We start from the raw sequence: 16,355 nt of genomic DNA on the forward strand, positions 1-16,355 counted from the left end.
CATGTGGCTTTTGATTTCACTCTGCATAATTTAGGATTTATCTGTATGACTGTAGACTTATATCACAACTTTGGGGGTTTTGTTGTTATTTGTTTTTTCTGAGACAGGGTTTTTCTGTGTAGCATGGCTGTCTTCTACTCAGAGATCTGCCTGCCTCTGCCTCTGTAGTGTTAAGATTACAGGCATGGGCCACTACAGCCCAGCTCTTTGGTGGCTTTTTATTTTTATATTTAAATGTCTGGGTGTGTGCATGAGTACACCCCTGTGTGCCTGAGTGTTACAATGAGCATGTGGAGATCAGAGTCAATTCTGTTTCCATCATGTGGTTCCCAGGGATTGAACTGAGGTCTTCAGGCCTGGCAGCACTCCCTCATCCACTGAGCCATTTTGTTGGCCCAATTTACAAAAATTACATTGATTAATTAGTGTGTGTGTGCCCATGTGCACATGTGTGCGCACACAAGCGAGCGTGTTCCAAACCATGTGTATGGTAGTAAGAGGAGAGACCTTACAGGCTGGAGAGATGGCTCAGAGATTAAGAGCTCTGGCTGCTTTTCCAGAGGTCCTGAGTTTAATTCCCAGCAACCACATGGTGGCTCAAAATCATCTGTAATGAGATCTGGTGCCCTCTCCTGTCCTGCAGAACACTGTGCACAAAATAAATAAATAAATCTTTAAAAAAAAAAAAAAAAAAAAGATTGAAAGCTGGTTTACAAATCAATTTTAAAAAAAGAAGAGACCCTGAATTAATCAGTTCTCTCCTTCCATCATCAGGTCCTGGGATTTAATTTAGGGCATTATACTGGCAGAAGTGCCTTCACCCAGTCAGCCATTTCTTTGGTTCACACTACTATTTAAAGACTAGCAATATTCCAGTATGTGTATATAAAACCTTTGTTTATTTATTCATCTATTATGGGCATTTGAGTTGTTTCTACCTTTGGCCATTGAAAATAATGCTGCTGTGAACGTTTTCAAGTCTACATCTTTGTGTCTATGTCAGGAAGTAGAACTCTTTGTGTCTATGTCAGGAAGTAGAACTGATAGATGATACAGGTCAGTGTGTGGTTTTTTAAAAGAAATGAGCAACAACTGGACACACAACTTTAATTCCAGCATTCGGGAGGCAGAGGCAAGCAGATTTCTGTGAATTAGAGGCCAGCTTGGTCTACTACACAGCGAGTTCCAGGACAGACAGCCAGGCCATATAAACAGACCCTATCTCAAAAGATCAAAATAAAATAAAATAGATGAGCTTTTTTATGTGGCTCAGGCTGAGTCTAAGCTCTTGAGCCTTAGCATCTGGAGCAGCTGGAACTACAGATGTCCCTTGTGCCTGGTTGTACACTTTTACTCTGACCAGCAAAAGGCCCAAGAGGTGTGTTAGACTTTTTATGTGGTTGCTGGTGGTTTGGACTCAGGTCCTCATGCTTGCAAGCACATGCCCTTACCCATGGAAACATCTTCTTAGCCCTTAACCATTCTTTAAATAATAACACTAAAATTGGCAAAAAAAAAAAAAAAAAAAAAAGAAAAAAAGAAAAAAAAAGGTGAGTTTTCTACTGTGAAGGATTGTGTTGAATGTTAAATTTTCCAATATACTCAGCAGTTATTCATATCTTCCTAGTTTATTGTTTAGTCTGAGTTACTAAAAATATTTTCATCAAGAGTCTAGTGCCGGGCTGGAGAGATGGCTCAGCTATTAAAGGCTAGGCTCACAACCAAAAATATAAGAGTCTAGTGCCCCAAGGAAAGCTACGTGGGTCACCTCTATAATCCACACACTTCTTTTTCTGTCAATACTGGGGTTGAACCAGGGGCCTTCGTGTGCTAAAGAAGCACCCCTCCACTGAGCCTGGCTCCAGGAATCTCAGTGAGTTGCCTAGACTGTCTTTGGGCTTAGTTAGAATCCTGCCTCAGTGTCCCCCTAGCTGGATTGCAGGCTGACTGACCAGCAGTCCCGGCTAATCTGTCCTGTCATCTTTCTTGAGAACAGCCCAGAGTGCTCTGTTAGATCCTCCTGTCATGTTGGGGTTGGGAAGATAATCAGTTACTGACTTGTTACCTCCTTTTGCCAGGCACTTCTCTGTTCTTCTGATATCTGGATGAGTTCCTCCTATGTTGTGTATCTATAATAACACCTTTGGAATAAGTAATATATGGTCATAACAAATAAGATTCCAAATAATGTTAGTGTTGTGTTCTGTGTGTGCATGTGTGTCGACACACCTGTGGGCTAGAGTGCAGCATGCTGGTGTTGGCTCTCTTCTACCATGTAGGCTCTAGGAACTCAAGTGGTTAGGCTTTGCCCTTACTCACTGAGCCATCTTCCTGGCCCTGAATGATGTTATATTTTAAATTGTCTTTGGCTATTTTTAAGAGAACAGACTAGTCATTTTTCTTTTCCATTTTGAAATATAGTATTATTCTTGCTTGGACCAGTAGTGATTGTCCTTTAATTTCTCAAGAAACATTATTCTTTTTGAAAGTATTATTTATTTGTTTATTTATTTGCGTGTGAGTTTGGGTTTCTGTTGCTGTGAAAAGATGCCATGGCAGCTATATAAAGGAAAACATTTAATTGAGTCTGACTTAGTCCATTATCATGGCAGGAAGCAAGGCAGCCTGCAGGCAGACATGGTGCTGGAGAGGTAGCTGAGAGTTCTATATCTTGATCTGCAGGCATCAGAATGAAGACTTGTGTCCCACCCTGGGCCCACCCCTACAATGACACACTTCTTCCAGTAAGGCCACACCTCCTAATAGTGGGTCAAACATGAGTCTACGGGGGCCATTTATCTTCAGATGACCAAAGTATGAGCCTGTGACTTTACACTGCACACAGGAGCCCATGAAGACCGGAAGAAGGCATCAGGTGCCCTGGAACTGTGGTTATTGGCAATAGGAGCCACCATATGGGTGCTAGGAACCAAACTTAGGTCCTTTGAGAGCAGCAGGTGCTCTTCGCTGTCTCTGAGCTCCCCATTCTGCATGTTAGCATCTTTATTGAGAAGGGATTCATTTACAGTGTGGTTCACTCATCTAAAGCATACAACTTTAGAGGGTTTGGTTTTTATGCAATAAATTATTTATTTTATTGCTAACAGAACAGTTCCTGTGTTTGGTTGGTTTGTTTTTGTTGTTATTTTTGTTTTAAAAAACAAGATTTCACTTTGTAACCCAGAATGTCTTAGGATTCTCTATGTGGTCCTGCTGGTCTGGAGCTCATGGTTTCCTCCTGCTGAGCATTGCCATTCTGGGCTTGGGTTCTCTCTTTTTTTTTTTTTGCATGGAAGATTTGTATAGACATTTTAGTAAAGACAGGTTTAGAAATCTAAGATCTCATCCCTGGCTGCTTTATGTTAATTCAAATAATCCCTTGAAGTCTTCAGAAAATAACTTTTAAAAATGAGCAGTAATGTGAGTGGCAGTTAACAATGTTCCACAAACACATGAAGAGACCTCTAACTCCAACTATAATGAAATGTGAGTTTTAAAATTACAAAAATATAGCCGGGCAGTGGTGGCACTCACCTTTAATTCCAGCACTGGGAGTGCAGAGGCAGGTGAAATGAGTCTGAGGCCAGTCTGGTCTGCAAATTGAGTTCCAGGACAGCCAGGAATCTCTGTCTTGAAAAACAAAACAAAGCCAAACCAAAGAATTACAAAAATGTGAGTGTGGTTGGTAGAGTGTTTGCCTAGCATGTGTAGGGCTCTGAGTTTGGTCTCATAGCCACACTGAGCTGTGTGGTATACCTGGCAAGCCCAGCACTCTGGACATAGAGGAAAGGAAATCAGAATTTGAAGTCATCTTTGACTACATAGAAAGTTTGGGGCTAGCCTAAAGCTATGTGAGATCTTGCCACAGAAAAACAGCAACAAAACCAAAGAAAAGAAAAGCTGCAAAATTAATTAAGATGAAATTTTTATCAAACTATGTGAACAGACTTTTCCAAACTCCAAAGTACATTAAAAGCTTAAGAGAGATCTGGGTGTGGTAGCACCCGCCTTTAATCCTAGGCAGATGTGTTTGTCAAGGCCATCCTGGCCTATGTTAGGATAGCTAGGGCTATGTAGAGAAACCCAACAGCAACAGCAAACCTTGGAAGAAGAGCCAAGAGTTTTTCCTGTCTTTTGGGAAAATTTAATCTTGTTTCCCCCATCACCTCCCTTTTCCCCCATCTCCTTCTTTTCCTGAACAGAAGGCTAATTCCCTTCTCTCTTTGATATGGTCATTTCGGTGTCATTTGAGACATTGAGCAATCTTCCTGACTCTTGACTGGGTCACACTGAACACTGGCTTCTGTTATGAAGTTGGCTTTTGAATGAAAAAAAAAAAAAAAAGCCCTTTGGAAACCCAAACATAAATTTGAGAAATTCAAACTTTTAAAGGAAAGCACTATTGTGCTACTTAAATTGGGATCTGATGTATCCTAAACTATCTAGTCTATAACTGAATCAGAACATCAAATTATTTTCCAAAGTCTACCAGTGTTCCATCAAATTCTTCGCCAAGGTATATCAGTATTTCATTATTTAGTCTCAAGTTCCCTATGTTTCTGTGACTCCAATTGCAGTCTTTTCATTTTTAAACAAGGTAAGTGACCTTCACTTGTGACCTATCTAAAGTAGAGTCACAACATCTTTCTGTGCTGACATTCTCAGTATATGTCACTGGTCTTGGGTCATATTTATTTCTTTAAAAATTCATATTGATTACTGAGGGTATTTTTTTTAAGATTTATTATTCTTTTGTGTGTGTGCATGCATGCATGTGTGTGTGTAGGTAACTGTAGAGACAAAAAAGGGCATTGGATCCCACTGAAGCTGGAGTTTTAGGTGACTTTAAGCCACCCAGAATGGATGTTGAGAACCAAACTCAGGTCATCTGTAAGAGCAGTAAGTGCTCTTAACCACAGGATCATCTTTGCAACTCTAGTATTCATTTTTACCAGGCATCACACCAGCCTAGAGTTCTTCCTGCCCTTGCCTGCAGTTTATCAGGAGAGTTTTCTCTAAAGGAGTGTGTGCCTTGTCTCCTTCTCTACTTACTGTGTTCTTCCCTGAGAAGTACTTCTTCTGGGACTAAAGATGGAGCTTGGGTGTAGTGTCTGCCCAGGGTTTTGAAGGCCCTGGTTTGATCTCCAGGGCCACAGGAATTATTTAAAATAAATGCTGCTCCCTTGGCTCAGTGACTCATGCCTTGTGTTAAATATATTCAGTTTTGAAGTAGTCTTTGTCGTAGGAAATTTGGTGTAGTGTTTCTGGGTTTACTTCTTGGCATGCTTTAGTTTTAGTTTTTTTGTTTTGTTTTATTTTCCGGTAAAAATTCAGTATAGTTTTTAAACTATTGAAGCTTGCATTGCTTTAGTTTGACTAAGCAAATGTTTAAAAATCACAACTTTGTTAAAATCATTGCAGGTTTTTTGTTTTAAACAATGAAGCTGGGCTGTTGGAGTACTTTGTGAATGAACAGTCTAGAAATCAGAAACCCAGAGGTACTTTACAGCTTGCGGGTGCTGTGATCTCCCCCAGTGATGAAGACTCCCACACCTTCACAGTGAATGCTGCCAGCGGGGAGCAGTATAAACTCAGAGGTAGGCCGACCTAGCCCTGGGGTCCCCTCCCTAGCTCCTGTCCTATGCGCTTGCGGACAGGAGCTGCTGTCACTGCTGACATGCCACACCGCATCTCAGAATTGCTCTGAGGGTTTATAAAATCTGTTTTAATAATTGTTTTCAAGTTGGTCAATGCATGAGTCTGTTTAGTGTTGGGCCTTCTAGAAAGGATTTATTTTGTAGATGAAACCCTGATTACTGAGAACTGTAAAAGTTAGACTTGCTTAAATAATAGTTTTATGTCTGCTACAGGGAATTTTTCTTTTTTGCCCATTGTCCTCTTGACATCTTTTAGTAAGTAAACTATTGGGGTTTGTTAAAATGTCTATATTTGTTGGGTAGTGGGGCACTCGGGAACCAGTGGCAGGTAGATCTCTTGAGTTTGAGGCCTACAGTCCATGGTCTACAGACCATGACAGTCTAGAGAAACCCTGATTTGAAAACAAAAAACAAACAAGAAAGTCAATATTCATTAAGACACAGTATAACTTCCTGGGTTTGTTCTTGGTGTTGGGTGTTCATATTGGTTTTTCAGGAGTGTTCAGGGTAATGTGACCATCGTTTGGGCTTCTTTAGACAGACAGGGTCTTGCTGTTCAGCCCAGGCTGGCTTCAAACGCTTGCCCTCTACCTCTGAATACTAAAATTACAAGCTTGTGCTGCCACACCTTGCTTACACCTAAATTAAATTATGAAGAAATGTGTGGTTTTATTTAAGAAATACACGTATAGTAGCAATCCTAACTCATTACTTCAGATTCTCTCTTTTTTTTTTTAATTTATTTTTATTTAATGTTCATTTAATGTTATTTTGCCCGCCTGGGTGTCTGTGTGAGGGTAGCCCTGGAACTGGAGTTACAGACAGTTGGGAGCTGCCATGTGGGTGCTGGGGACTAACCCTGAGTTCTCTAGAAGAAGAGTCAGCGTTTTTACCCACTGGGCCATCTCTCCAGATTCTAACTCGGGTTAGTTTATTTAAATAGGGACATTTCCACTGGGCACGCCTTTAATCCCAGCTCTCAGGAGGCAGAAGCAGGTGGATCACTTGAGTTTGAGGCCAGCCTGGTCTACAGAGTGAGTTTCAGACCAGCCAGGGCTACACGTAAAAACCTATCTTGGAAAATTAGAATACATATACAAATAAACAAACAGGGGCATCCCACCATTAGGAACTTAAGACCTGTTGCCTCATGTCCTCACCTGGCTACATTAGGCAATTTCCACTCCTATCGAGGGCAACACTTCAGTCTTTCCTGCTCTCCCTCCAGTCAGTGACATTTTCTGTAAGGAAAGTAAAACTAGCATTTGCTCATTACTCATCCATCTTTTGTGATGTGAACAATTAATTGTGTTCCTCAGATAAATACAAAAGTAGATAACGTGTCTGCTCTTTTATCAGCCACAGATGCTAAAGAGCGGCAGCACTGGGTGAGCAGACTCCAGATATGCACGCAGCACCACACGGAAGCCATCGGGAAGGTATGTGAGTTTGCACACAGTACCAGTACACAGAGTGGGGAGATGTGTGCTTTATACTTTTTTCTCAGGCACGGCTTCTCTGTGTAGCTTGGCTATTCTGGAACTTTCTCTGTAAGAGAACTTGAACTCAAAGATCCACCTGCCTCTGCCTCCCGAGTGCTGGAATTAAAGGCGTGCGCCACCAACACCCAGCTATACTTTTACATTTAGAACCCAGAGCCAGTGAGATGGAGTGATTGCCACCAGGTTTGACAACCTCAGTCTGATCCCTGAGACGCACAGGGTTGAAAGAAAACCTCATTTTCACCTGTGTGCTCTGATGATGTTCACACACATATATGTACAAAATAAATGAATGTTTAAAAAGTACATTGAGATTACATTTGTATACTGTAAGTTTGCTCCTTTAAAGAGTATAACTATACTAATACCATGGACTCATGGTGTTAGGGTAGCTATAAGATTGTGGGACCTTGGCAGCCATGTGACTACACAGAGTCAACAGCCACTTCTCTCCCTCCTTCCCAAACCCTGGGTGAACACTTAATCTGCACTCTTGTTTGCTTGGACTTACAAGCGTGGTTTATTGTGTCAGCTTTTCCACTTCAAGGCTCACCTACACTTATAAAAACCAGCCCTCCCTCAGCCCCCTCTCTGACAGCGTCTGTCTACTGTGCCCCTGGTGGCTGGCCTTGAAAACTACCCATTTGCCTGAGCTTTCCAAGTTCTGGGTTATAGGTATAGGCCACTGTGTCAGGCTAGTGATTCTCTTACTTTCTTACACTTTCTTTCAATTTATTTTTTTGAGACAGAATCTCACTCTAATTCAGACTGGCCTAGAATTTGCCACATACCCCGTGGTGGCCTTAAACCTTAAACTCTTGATAATTCTCCCTCCTCAACTCCCACCCCTTTTTTTTTGAGACAAATTCTCATGTATCTCATGCTGCCCTTGCATTGTAGATGAGAGTGACCTTGAATTTCCACTTTCCTTCCTCTACCTTCCAAGTGCTAGGATATAAGCACTTTGGCTTTATATGATACTAGGAGTCAAATCCAGGGCTTTGTGCTTGTTAGACAAGCACCAGTTAAGCCATATCCCCAGCACTCTTCCTCTTTCAGCCTTCCTCCCTCCCTCCCTCTCTCCCTCCCTCTCTCTCTGTGTGTCCGCACGCGCACGCATACTTACTCATGCACATGCACACTCAAGAGTGTTTATGTAGTATCTTTACATGTTTATCTTTCTCAATCCCTCTGTACTTTTTCCTTTTTTGGCCAGAAACAGCTGCTAATCTGGGTAGGCTACTTAGCCAGTAAGTTCCAGTGACCCATCTGTCTTTTCTTCCTTGGCATTTAGGTGACAGAATGGCCCACCAAGCCTAGCCATTTTATGCTGGTTCAGGGGATCTGAATTCTAGCCCTCATACTCAGCAGCAAATGCTTAACCAACAGCCATTTGCCTGCCCTTCTTGCCTCAGCCTTCTAAGTGATAGGGTTACATGTGTGAGCTCCCCAAGCTGGTTTATTATTTTTATTTTATAGATGCTATGAACGATGTGAACTATAGACGTTTGGGTTTAAGTTTTTGGACAAATATATTATTTCAGGTGTGTGTGCATGCATGAGTACTTGCGTGCGTGCACGTACAGGCAGAAGCCAGAGTTCAATGTCAGTGTCTTCTCCAGTTACTCTCCATCTTGTGTTTTGAAACTGGCCTCTCACTGAGCCTGGAGCTCACTGCTTTGCCTAGACAAAAGGGCAGTGATCCACAGGACATAACTCTGGATTACAGACTTACCACGATGCCTGCTTATTTAACGAGTCAGCTGAGAGGCAAATTCAGGTCCTTATGTTTTGTGGCAAGCACTTTACCAACTGAGCTATCTTCCCAGCCCCTCATTTCATTTCTTGGAAGTATGAATGTAGTTACGGAATTCCTGGGTTGTGTGGTGGTTTATGTTTATGTGTGTGTGTGCGCGCACATGGAGACTATAGGTCAACATGAGTCGCTTCCTTCCATAGTTTTTAGGCAGGGTCTTGAACTGAGCCTAACTCACTAACTAGGATAGACTGGCAGGCCATTGAACCCTAGGGGTCCACCTGTCCCTGTGTCCCCAGTGCTGGGACTTGAGACACTCAGTGTCACACCAAGCTTTTTCTGTGGGTACTGGCCATCGGAAATCAACTCTTTATGCTTATGCTTAAGTTCTTTAACAACTGAGTTGTTCTGCTGGCCCCTGGTTTTTCTATATTCTCCAGTGAACTCATGATTTTCATTTCATTTCTCAAATGATGGACCATGTTGAATACCTTTCATTAGCTGAGAATTTGTGTATCTTTTTAAGAAGTCTTGATCTTATGTATGTACGTGTGGGTACATTTGCATCCCCCCCCATGTTTGTTGAGGGCAAAGGACACTTACGAGTAAGTTTCCTCCTTTTGTACGGGCTCCAGGGATTGAACTCAGGTTGTCAGGCTTTGTATTAAATGCCTTTATTCACTGAATCTTCATGCTAGCCCATTAATTATGTCTCTTTTTTGGAAGTGTGCCAGGCATTGTTTGTTTGTTTACTATGCCTGGCTCTCTGGATTGTTTTTAGTTTTGTTTTGTTTTAATGTGAAGGAGGGTCTACATTGTGGACATCTGGGGATGTCTAAAAAGTGATACATGAGTAGCTCATTCTAAGGATTTTGTATCTGAGAATAACCTCATGTTTTCACAATTTTTCACTTTCTATTTTTCCCACCAGTTAATTTTTTTTGAATTATAATTTAGGTCTGGGAATGGTGGACCTTCAATAATAACATTTTGGAAGCTAAGGCAGGATTGTGAGTTTGAAGCTAGCCTGGACTATATAGACCCTTCTTCAAAATAAATCAAACAAAACATTGTATTTAGGTCTGATGCCTAGTCTCCAGGAAATACAATGTAATAGTTTATTCATGGTGCAAACTCCTAGTCAGTGAGAGTGAGCAGGAAGTGCCAGACTGTTCTAAAGGATGCCTGATTGTTTCTTTAGGAGATATATCACTGCATATAGAATGCGTATATTCCTATACACACACACACATACACACACACACACACGTGCTGCAATGATTAAAATAAGAAATCAGGAAAATCTTGTTCTTCTAATAGACTTTCAAAAAATATATAAAAATTCTTTGAGAATGTCAAACTGGAAATTTCAATTTTCTAAACTTTGAATAGCATAAAGTCTTCAGAAATTTGCCTAAGTCAAATCTGATGTTAATATAGTCTCAAAATGCTACATGTATAAAGCCTGAGGTATATGTTAATTTGGTGGCAAGAGAGCCAAAAATTTAAAAAGCAAAAGTGTACTGATTTTCTTTTTCTGACAGAACAATCCTCCCCTGAAGTCACGGAGCTTCTCCCTTGCATCTAGTGGTAACTCTCCCATATCCCAGAGAAGACCAAGTCAGACTGCCATTTCATTTTTTAATGTTGGACATTCCAAACTGCAGTCGGTGAACAAAAGAGCTCACTTGCATCCAGACCATCTTGTGGAAGTCAGAGAAGTAAGTATGAGTTGAAGGCAGGTAAGGTACACAACAGCAGTGTGCCTGGTTTTCTCACTGTGTTGTAATCTGTGTGTGTCTGTGGGCCTTCGGTGTTTCTTATCCATTCTGTTAAGTGATAGAGATAGTAAGATTGCAGATAGACTGAATTCTTTATATCTCACAACTGTGTGCTTGGATGCCGGCATTTTCTAAGAATCTACATCTATTTTAGTTTTCCTGTCAAAAATCTGTCTTAGTTTTCAAGTAAAACTACAGGTTCCTTTGATGTAAAATTTATGATCAAAAGAGTCGTTAGGCTGGGCATGTAATCTCAGCACTTGGAATGCCAAGGTAGGAGAATTGCCAGCATGGGCTACAGTGTGAGATCCTGTCTCAAAAAATCAGAGAGCCTTTAAGCCTACTGGGAAGGATATATAGCCTATCTAGAGACTCTTCTTCAACAACAACAACAACCGTGTTCTATATATAGGGCTGAAGGTTTGAGTTCAGTAGTAGAGAACATGGCCAGTATGTGCACGTGGCCCTGTGCTCAAGCTGAAGAACCAAAACACAAAGACCAGACAGACACACAAAAATGTGTCACACACAAAAGTAGAGTTCATTCAGATATTGCCTTCTCTGGTGAGTTTTCTCTTTTTAACTCTAGTTACTAAAGGGTGCAGTTTGCCAGTTTGTAACTATTTCAGACATTGCTTGCTAAGTTAAAATTGGTAGAGCTTCTAGGTGACTAAGAAGTGGGTTGTGGAAATAATACTGTAAATCACTCAATTGTTTCAAAGCAGAAGGCTGGGGAGAAGTGCCCTCTGTCAAGATGTATTGTACTGTTTGTGGATAGAAAAATGGGAGTTTCGGGAGGTGGAGTAATGTGCTCGGAGACTCACAAGACAACCGCTTGGTAGCCCTGTTACACAAACAGCTTATGTCATAAACATCTTTTTCATAAAAGGCAGTATGCAAATCCTTTTCTTTTTTTTAAATCGTCCTTCTTGAGAGTTTGCTCTACAAATGAGGTTTTAAGTTTAAAGTTTAGGCCAGGTGTGAGGTGAATGTCTTTAGTCCCAGCACTTGGGAGGAGGAGGCAGAGGTGAGTTTGAGCTCACCCTGGTCTACATAGTGAGCTCCAGGTAAGCCAGGACTACACAGTGAAACCTTGCCTCAAAGAATCAATCAATCCATCCATCCATCAATCAACCAATCAATCAAACAAACAACAAATGATCCCCCCCCCCACCACCACCAAGGAACTATTCGAAGTTCTGAAAGATAGCTCAGAATGTAAGGTGCTTGCCCCTGAAGCCTGATGACCAGAGCTTGGTCCCCAGAACCCATATGGTGGCGGAGAGAACCGATTCCCACAAGTTGTTTTCTGTTTGCCACACATATGCATGGCATATTATGCTCAGACATACATCCTCAAACACAAAAATAAATGTTAAAAAATATTTTTAAAACCTTGGTATAGGACATCTCTACTTGGTATAGGACATCAGTTTATACATATAGTCAAAATTCATACATACATAATCCAAAAATTCAACTTTTAGATTTTAGGTATTAAAATTTATATGGCAAAAGTTATAAAAACCTTAAAGTTAAGATTGCTGACTATTGAAATACCATTACCTTCTTCATAAACTAATAATGTATGAGCCTGCAAGTCAGACACTGTTAAGTCAGCTGCCATCAATAAGGGACTGAAAGCTGGATGTGATGGCACATCAAGACAGAGGCAGGGTCAGGCCTGGGCCACATAGACCTATGGCAAAAACAAACAAATAAATACATGTTAAAGAATTCACTTTTCATTGTTTGTTTGAGTTTTGGTTGCTCCCAAGTTTTTCCTAATTTCAGTCTTTTTTTTTTTTTTTTTTTTTTTTTTTTTGAGACAGGGTTTTACTGTAGATTAGGCTGGTCTCAAACTCAGAGATCCATCTGTCTCCTGAGTGCTGGGATTAAAGGTGTGAGCCACCATGCCCACCTCTGACTTCACTCTTACAATAGCAAATACCAAAATTCATTTTGAAAACCATGTTCTAAGTAGTGGATATTAACAAGTTGTAACATGACCTCTAAGAATAATGTGCAATTCTCAGCCATGCCTCAGGAAACACTTTTTTATTGCTCCAATATTAGCATGATTTTACAGGAAATCTCATATGTGGCTTTCAGGAGCCTGGTGGCAAGCAGGTAGACATGGTGCTGGAGAATTCTACTTCTTGTTCCAAAGGAACAGGAAATGAACTGAGTCACTGGGAGTAGCTTGAGCATATATGAGATATCAAACCCACCCCCACAGTGGCACACTCCTCCAACAAGGCCACACCTCCTAATAGAGCCACGGTCTTTGGGGGCCACCACAAATCCCAGTGTGATTATTCATTAACCTTGGTATTGTTTCACTTGATATAGTTTATTGGTGCGAGTTCAGCTGAGCTTTTCATTTTTGAGATTTCTGTTTGGTTCCTTTTCAGAATCTCTACGCCTTCACTGAACTTCTCTTCATAGCCTGTGTTGTCTTCCCTGACTGACTCACTTCTTAACTTGCGTTCTCTTGGAATTCACTTTTTGTTTGTTTGTTTTTTCTCCTTGAGACAGGGTTTCTGTGTGTAACCCTGAGTGTTCTGGAATTCTCTCTGTAGAACCAGGCTATCCTCAAACACAGGGATCTGCCTGCCTCTGCCTTGAGTGCTGGGACTAAGGATGTGTGCTACCTCTGGCCCAGCTTCATTCGTCTTTTAAAAACTCATTCTTTTGAATTCTTTGTGTTTTTGGAATCTTGTACTGGAGAGTTACGGACTTCAGGTGATATGACGTTGCTGTGTTCTTGTGTTCTATGGTTGGAATTGCCTGTTAGGATAGTAGTCTCTTCAGCTGTCATGAAGACTTTTGTAAGAGGCTCTCTCTTGACAGTGTGTTGTGTATAGAGTTGCAGTGTCTACAGCACTTGTATTCTTTGCAGTTGCTATAGAGGTTAATGTCCGGCAGTGGGGCTTAGATATGCCTACTTGGATTTAGGTTGCTGACCCTGGTCTTTTGTCTCTCTTGTTCTCTATGGTGAAGCTTCCACTGAAGGTCAGTCAGGACTAGGCCATGGTTGGCTTAAAGTTTAGTGTCTCAGTTAGTTCAAAGGTGTAGCTGGATGGCAAAGCACTCACTAAAGGTGCTGAGCTTAGTTTCCAGCATGCTGAAAAAGAGAAACTGGTAACAACAACAACAACAACAACATAAGATAAACCAGATAGAGAAATGCACTAAAGAAACTCTGCTCAAGGATAACACGCAACACACAACTAAAGTGGGCAGTAAGATTCTGGGACACAATACAGGCTGATTAAGGTTTATTGGGGAGAATTCACTTACACAAGAAACAGACGACCTCCATGGCTTCCTACTCCAAGGATGTCCTCTGATCCTCTCTTGTCTCTGACCCAGAAGTGAGAGCATCCAGATCTGGACCCAGACCTAGACTTCACGGGTCACACCCATCCCTATCCCCAAACCCCAGTGGGCATGGTCAGTACAACAGGGGTGGCTGGGGTGGATATCTTACTACACACAACCATAGGGGGGGAAAGGGATAACAATGATATAGAATAAGCTTAGAAAGTAATAAACTTTAATTTTTTAAAAGACAGTGGTGGCCTGAGTAGTTAGGAGCACTTGTTGCTATTGCAGAAGACAAGGCTTCAATTCCTAGCATCTACACAGTGGCTCACAGCCATCTGTAACTTCAGTTTCGGGGAGTTCAGCGCCATCTTCTGATGTTCTCAGGCATCAAGCATGCATGTGTTACACATATATATGTGCAGGCAAAACACTGGCACATAAAATTAAGTAAGTTTAATTTTTTTAAGAAAAGTCAACAGGAAGGTCTTTTGTGGTTAAAATTACCTTTAATGCCAGCATTTAGGAAGCTAAGACAGGTAGATTTTGTAAGTTTAAGTCCAGCCTAGTCTATATAGTAAGTTCTAGCACAGCCAGAGCTACATAGTAAGACTTTGTCTCAAAATAAAGAATAGATATTAAAATTTTTAAACGGAAGAAAAGATAGTTTGTAAAGAATTGTCAAATCTTCCTAGCTGAGGTACTTGAAGAGCATCTGCTATTCCTAGGTGCCAAGACTAGCAGGGTGTAATGAGTCACAGATGAAAGCCTGTTGATCTCTCTTGGCTTCCAGCAAACAAGTTGGAGCATATGAAGGGCACACCCTACATTTTTTTCCATTGGACTAGTAAGGAAATGTTGACTCATCCAGACTGTATTCTCTCCTAACACTTTTATTAAGCACATGAGGCATAGAAAATGTTGGACTCTTAAAGAGTATTCTCTCCCACCAAGCTTTGTCAAGTTATAGGCTGCCCAGGGTGGGCAGATGCTTGTCACACAGATCCAGGGAACATGTGGGCAAGGGCAGTGTCAGGGCAGTGGCAGCCCCTTATTACTGAGCCTCCTTTGGGTGTAAAGTCATGTTGGAGGCTTCTGGTCAGTTTACCCAGGCATAAAGTGAATGTCCAAGCTATACTTCTCCCCTTAGTGTCTCTGGAGTGAGAGAAGTCTGAACACTAACTTCTGTGCTGGAGGGGAACTGGAAGAATCTTTCAGACCCACATCCCCCTTGGAAACTACTTCCTCAACCTTCATTTCTCATCACAGAGGCAGGGTTACTGACTCCAGTGGCCTCTACTCTCTGTCTCAAAAGCAAACAACACAATGGATTATCAGTCCACTAGCAGGCTCTTTCATGTCTACCACTGTTCCTCTCCTCGCTGATCAAACACCAGAAACTTCCCAAACTAGAATTACGCAGTAAGTACTCCTTTGGAGCAGTCTTTGTGTTCACAGTGGGTATTTGCTATCTGCTATGTTAGCTGTTTCTGTCTCTTCATTGCTATAATATAGTATTGATGGATGTTTGAGTTGGTGAACAACTCTATGCCTCTGTTGTGTACTTGAGAATAATTGTTAAATCCTGGTTTTATTTGCTTAGCTCTGTTATATAGCACAAAACTGTATTCCAAAGTGGTTGTACTTCATACACTTGGATTATTTGGGAATTAGTCTCTCACTACATGTGTGTTTGTGTTTGTATGTATTGTAGTACTAGGAACTGAACACAGGACTTGTGTTAGGCAAACTCTCTGCTACTTAACCCCATTAGTTCCCAAGTTTATATACAAAGACATAGCGAGGCATGGTTGCTCATGTCTGTAATCTCTGTGCTTGGGAAGCTGAGACAGGAAATTATCACAAACTTTTTTGTTTGTTTTTAAGTGAAAGTTTTACCATTTTATTCTTATTTATGTGGATGTGTGTACCTGTTTGTATGTATGTGAACCACATAAATGCAGTATTGGAAGAGGCCAAAAAAGGGTATTGGATTCCCTGGAGTTACATGTAACTGTGGGCACTGGGAATTGAGCCCAGGTTTCTGAAAGTTCAGCAAGTGCTCTTAATAGCTGAGATGTCTTGCCAACCTGTCTTTCTTTCTTTAAAAAAAACTACTATATATTTGTGTGCATGTTCCTATGTCACTGCACATGTGGAGGTCAGAGGACAACTTTCATGAGTAGATTTTTGACTTCTACTTTTATGTGTGTTCTAGGCATCAAACTCTGGTTGCCAGCCTTGCTGGCCAGTGCCTTTACCTACTGAGCCATCTCTTCAGCCCTAATTGCAACAAGTTTGGGGGACAACCTGGGTTACTACATAGTGAATT

At 41.3% G+C, this 16,355-nt stretch overlaps 1 protein-coding gene across 1 annotated transcript in view; it reads left to right on the top strand.

The window, feature by feature from the left end:
* The window catches only part of Osbpl11 (oxysterol binding protein like 11), a 62,560-nt gene that overhangs the window by 16,259 nt on the left and 29,946 nt on the right, over nucleotides 1-16,355 (top strand). Inside the window, exons 3-5 of the mRNA XM_051191375.1 lie at nucleotides 5,422-5,597; nucleotides 7,017-7,096; nucleotides 10,460-10,636. Of these exons, the coding sequence (XP_051047332.1) occupies nucleotides 5,422-5,597; nucleotides 7,017-7,096; nucleotides 10,460-10,636 (433 nt within the window). The remainder of the gene's footprint in view (nucleotides 1-5,421; nucleotides 5,598-7,016; nucleotides 7,097-10,459; nucleotides 10,637-16,355) is intronic.

This window comes from Phodopus roborovskii, unplaced genomic scaffold (assembly GCF_943737965.1).
Source record: "Phodopus roborovskii unplaced genomic scaffold, PHOROB, whole genome shotgun sequence".
NCBI lineage: Eukaryota > Metazoa > Chordata > Mammalia > Rodentia > Cricetidae > Phodopus > Phodopus roborovskii.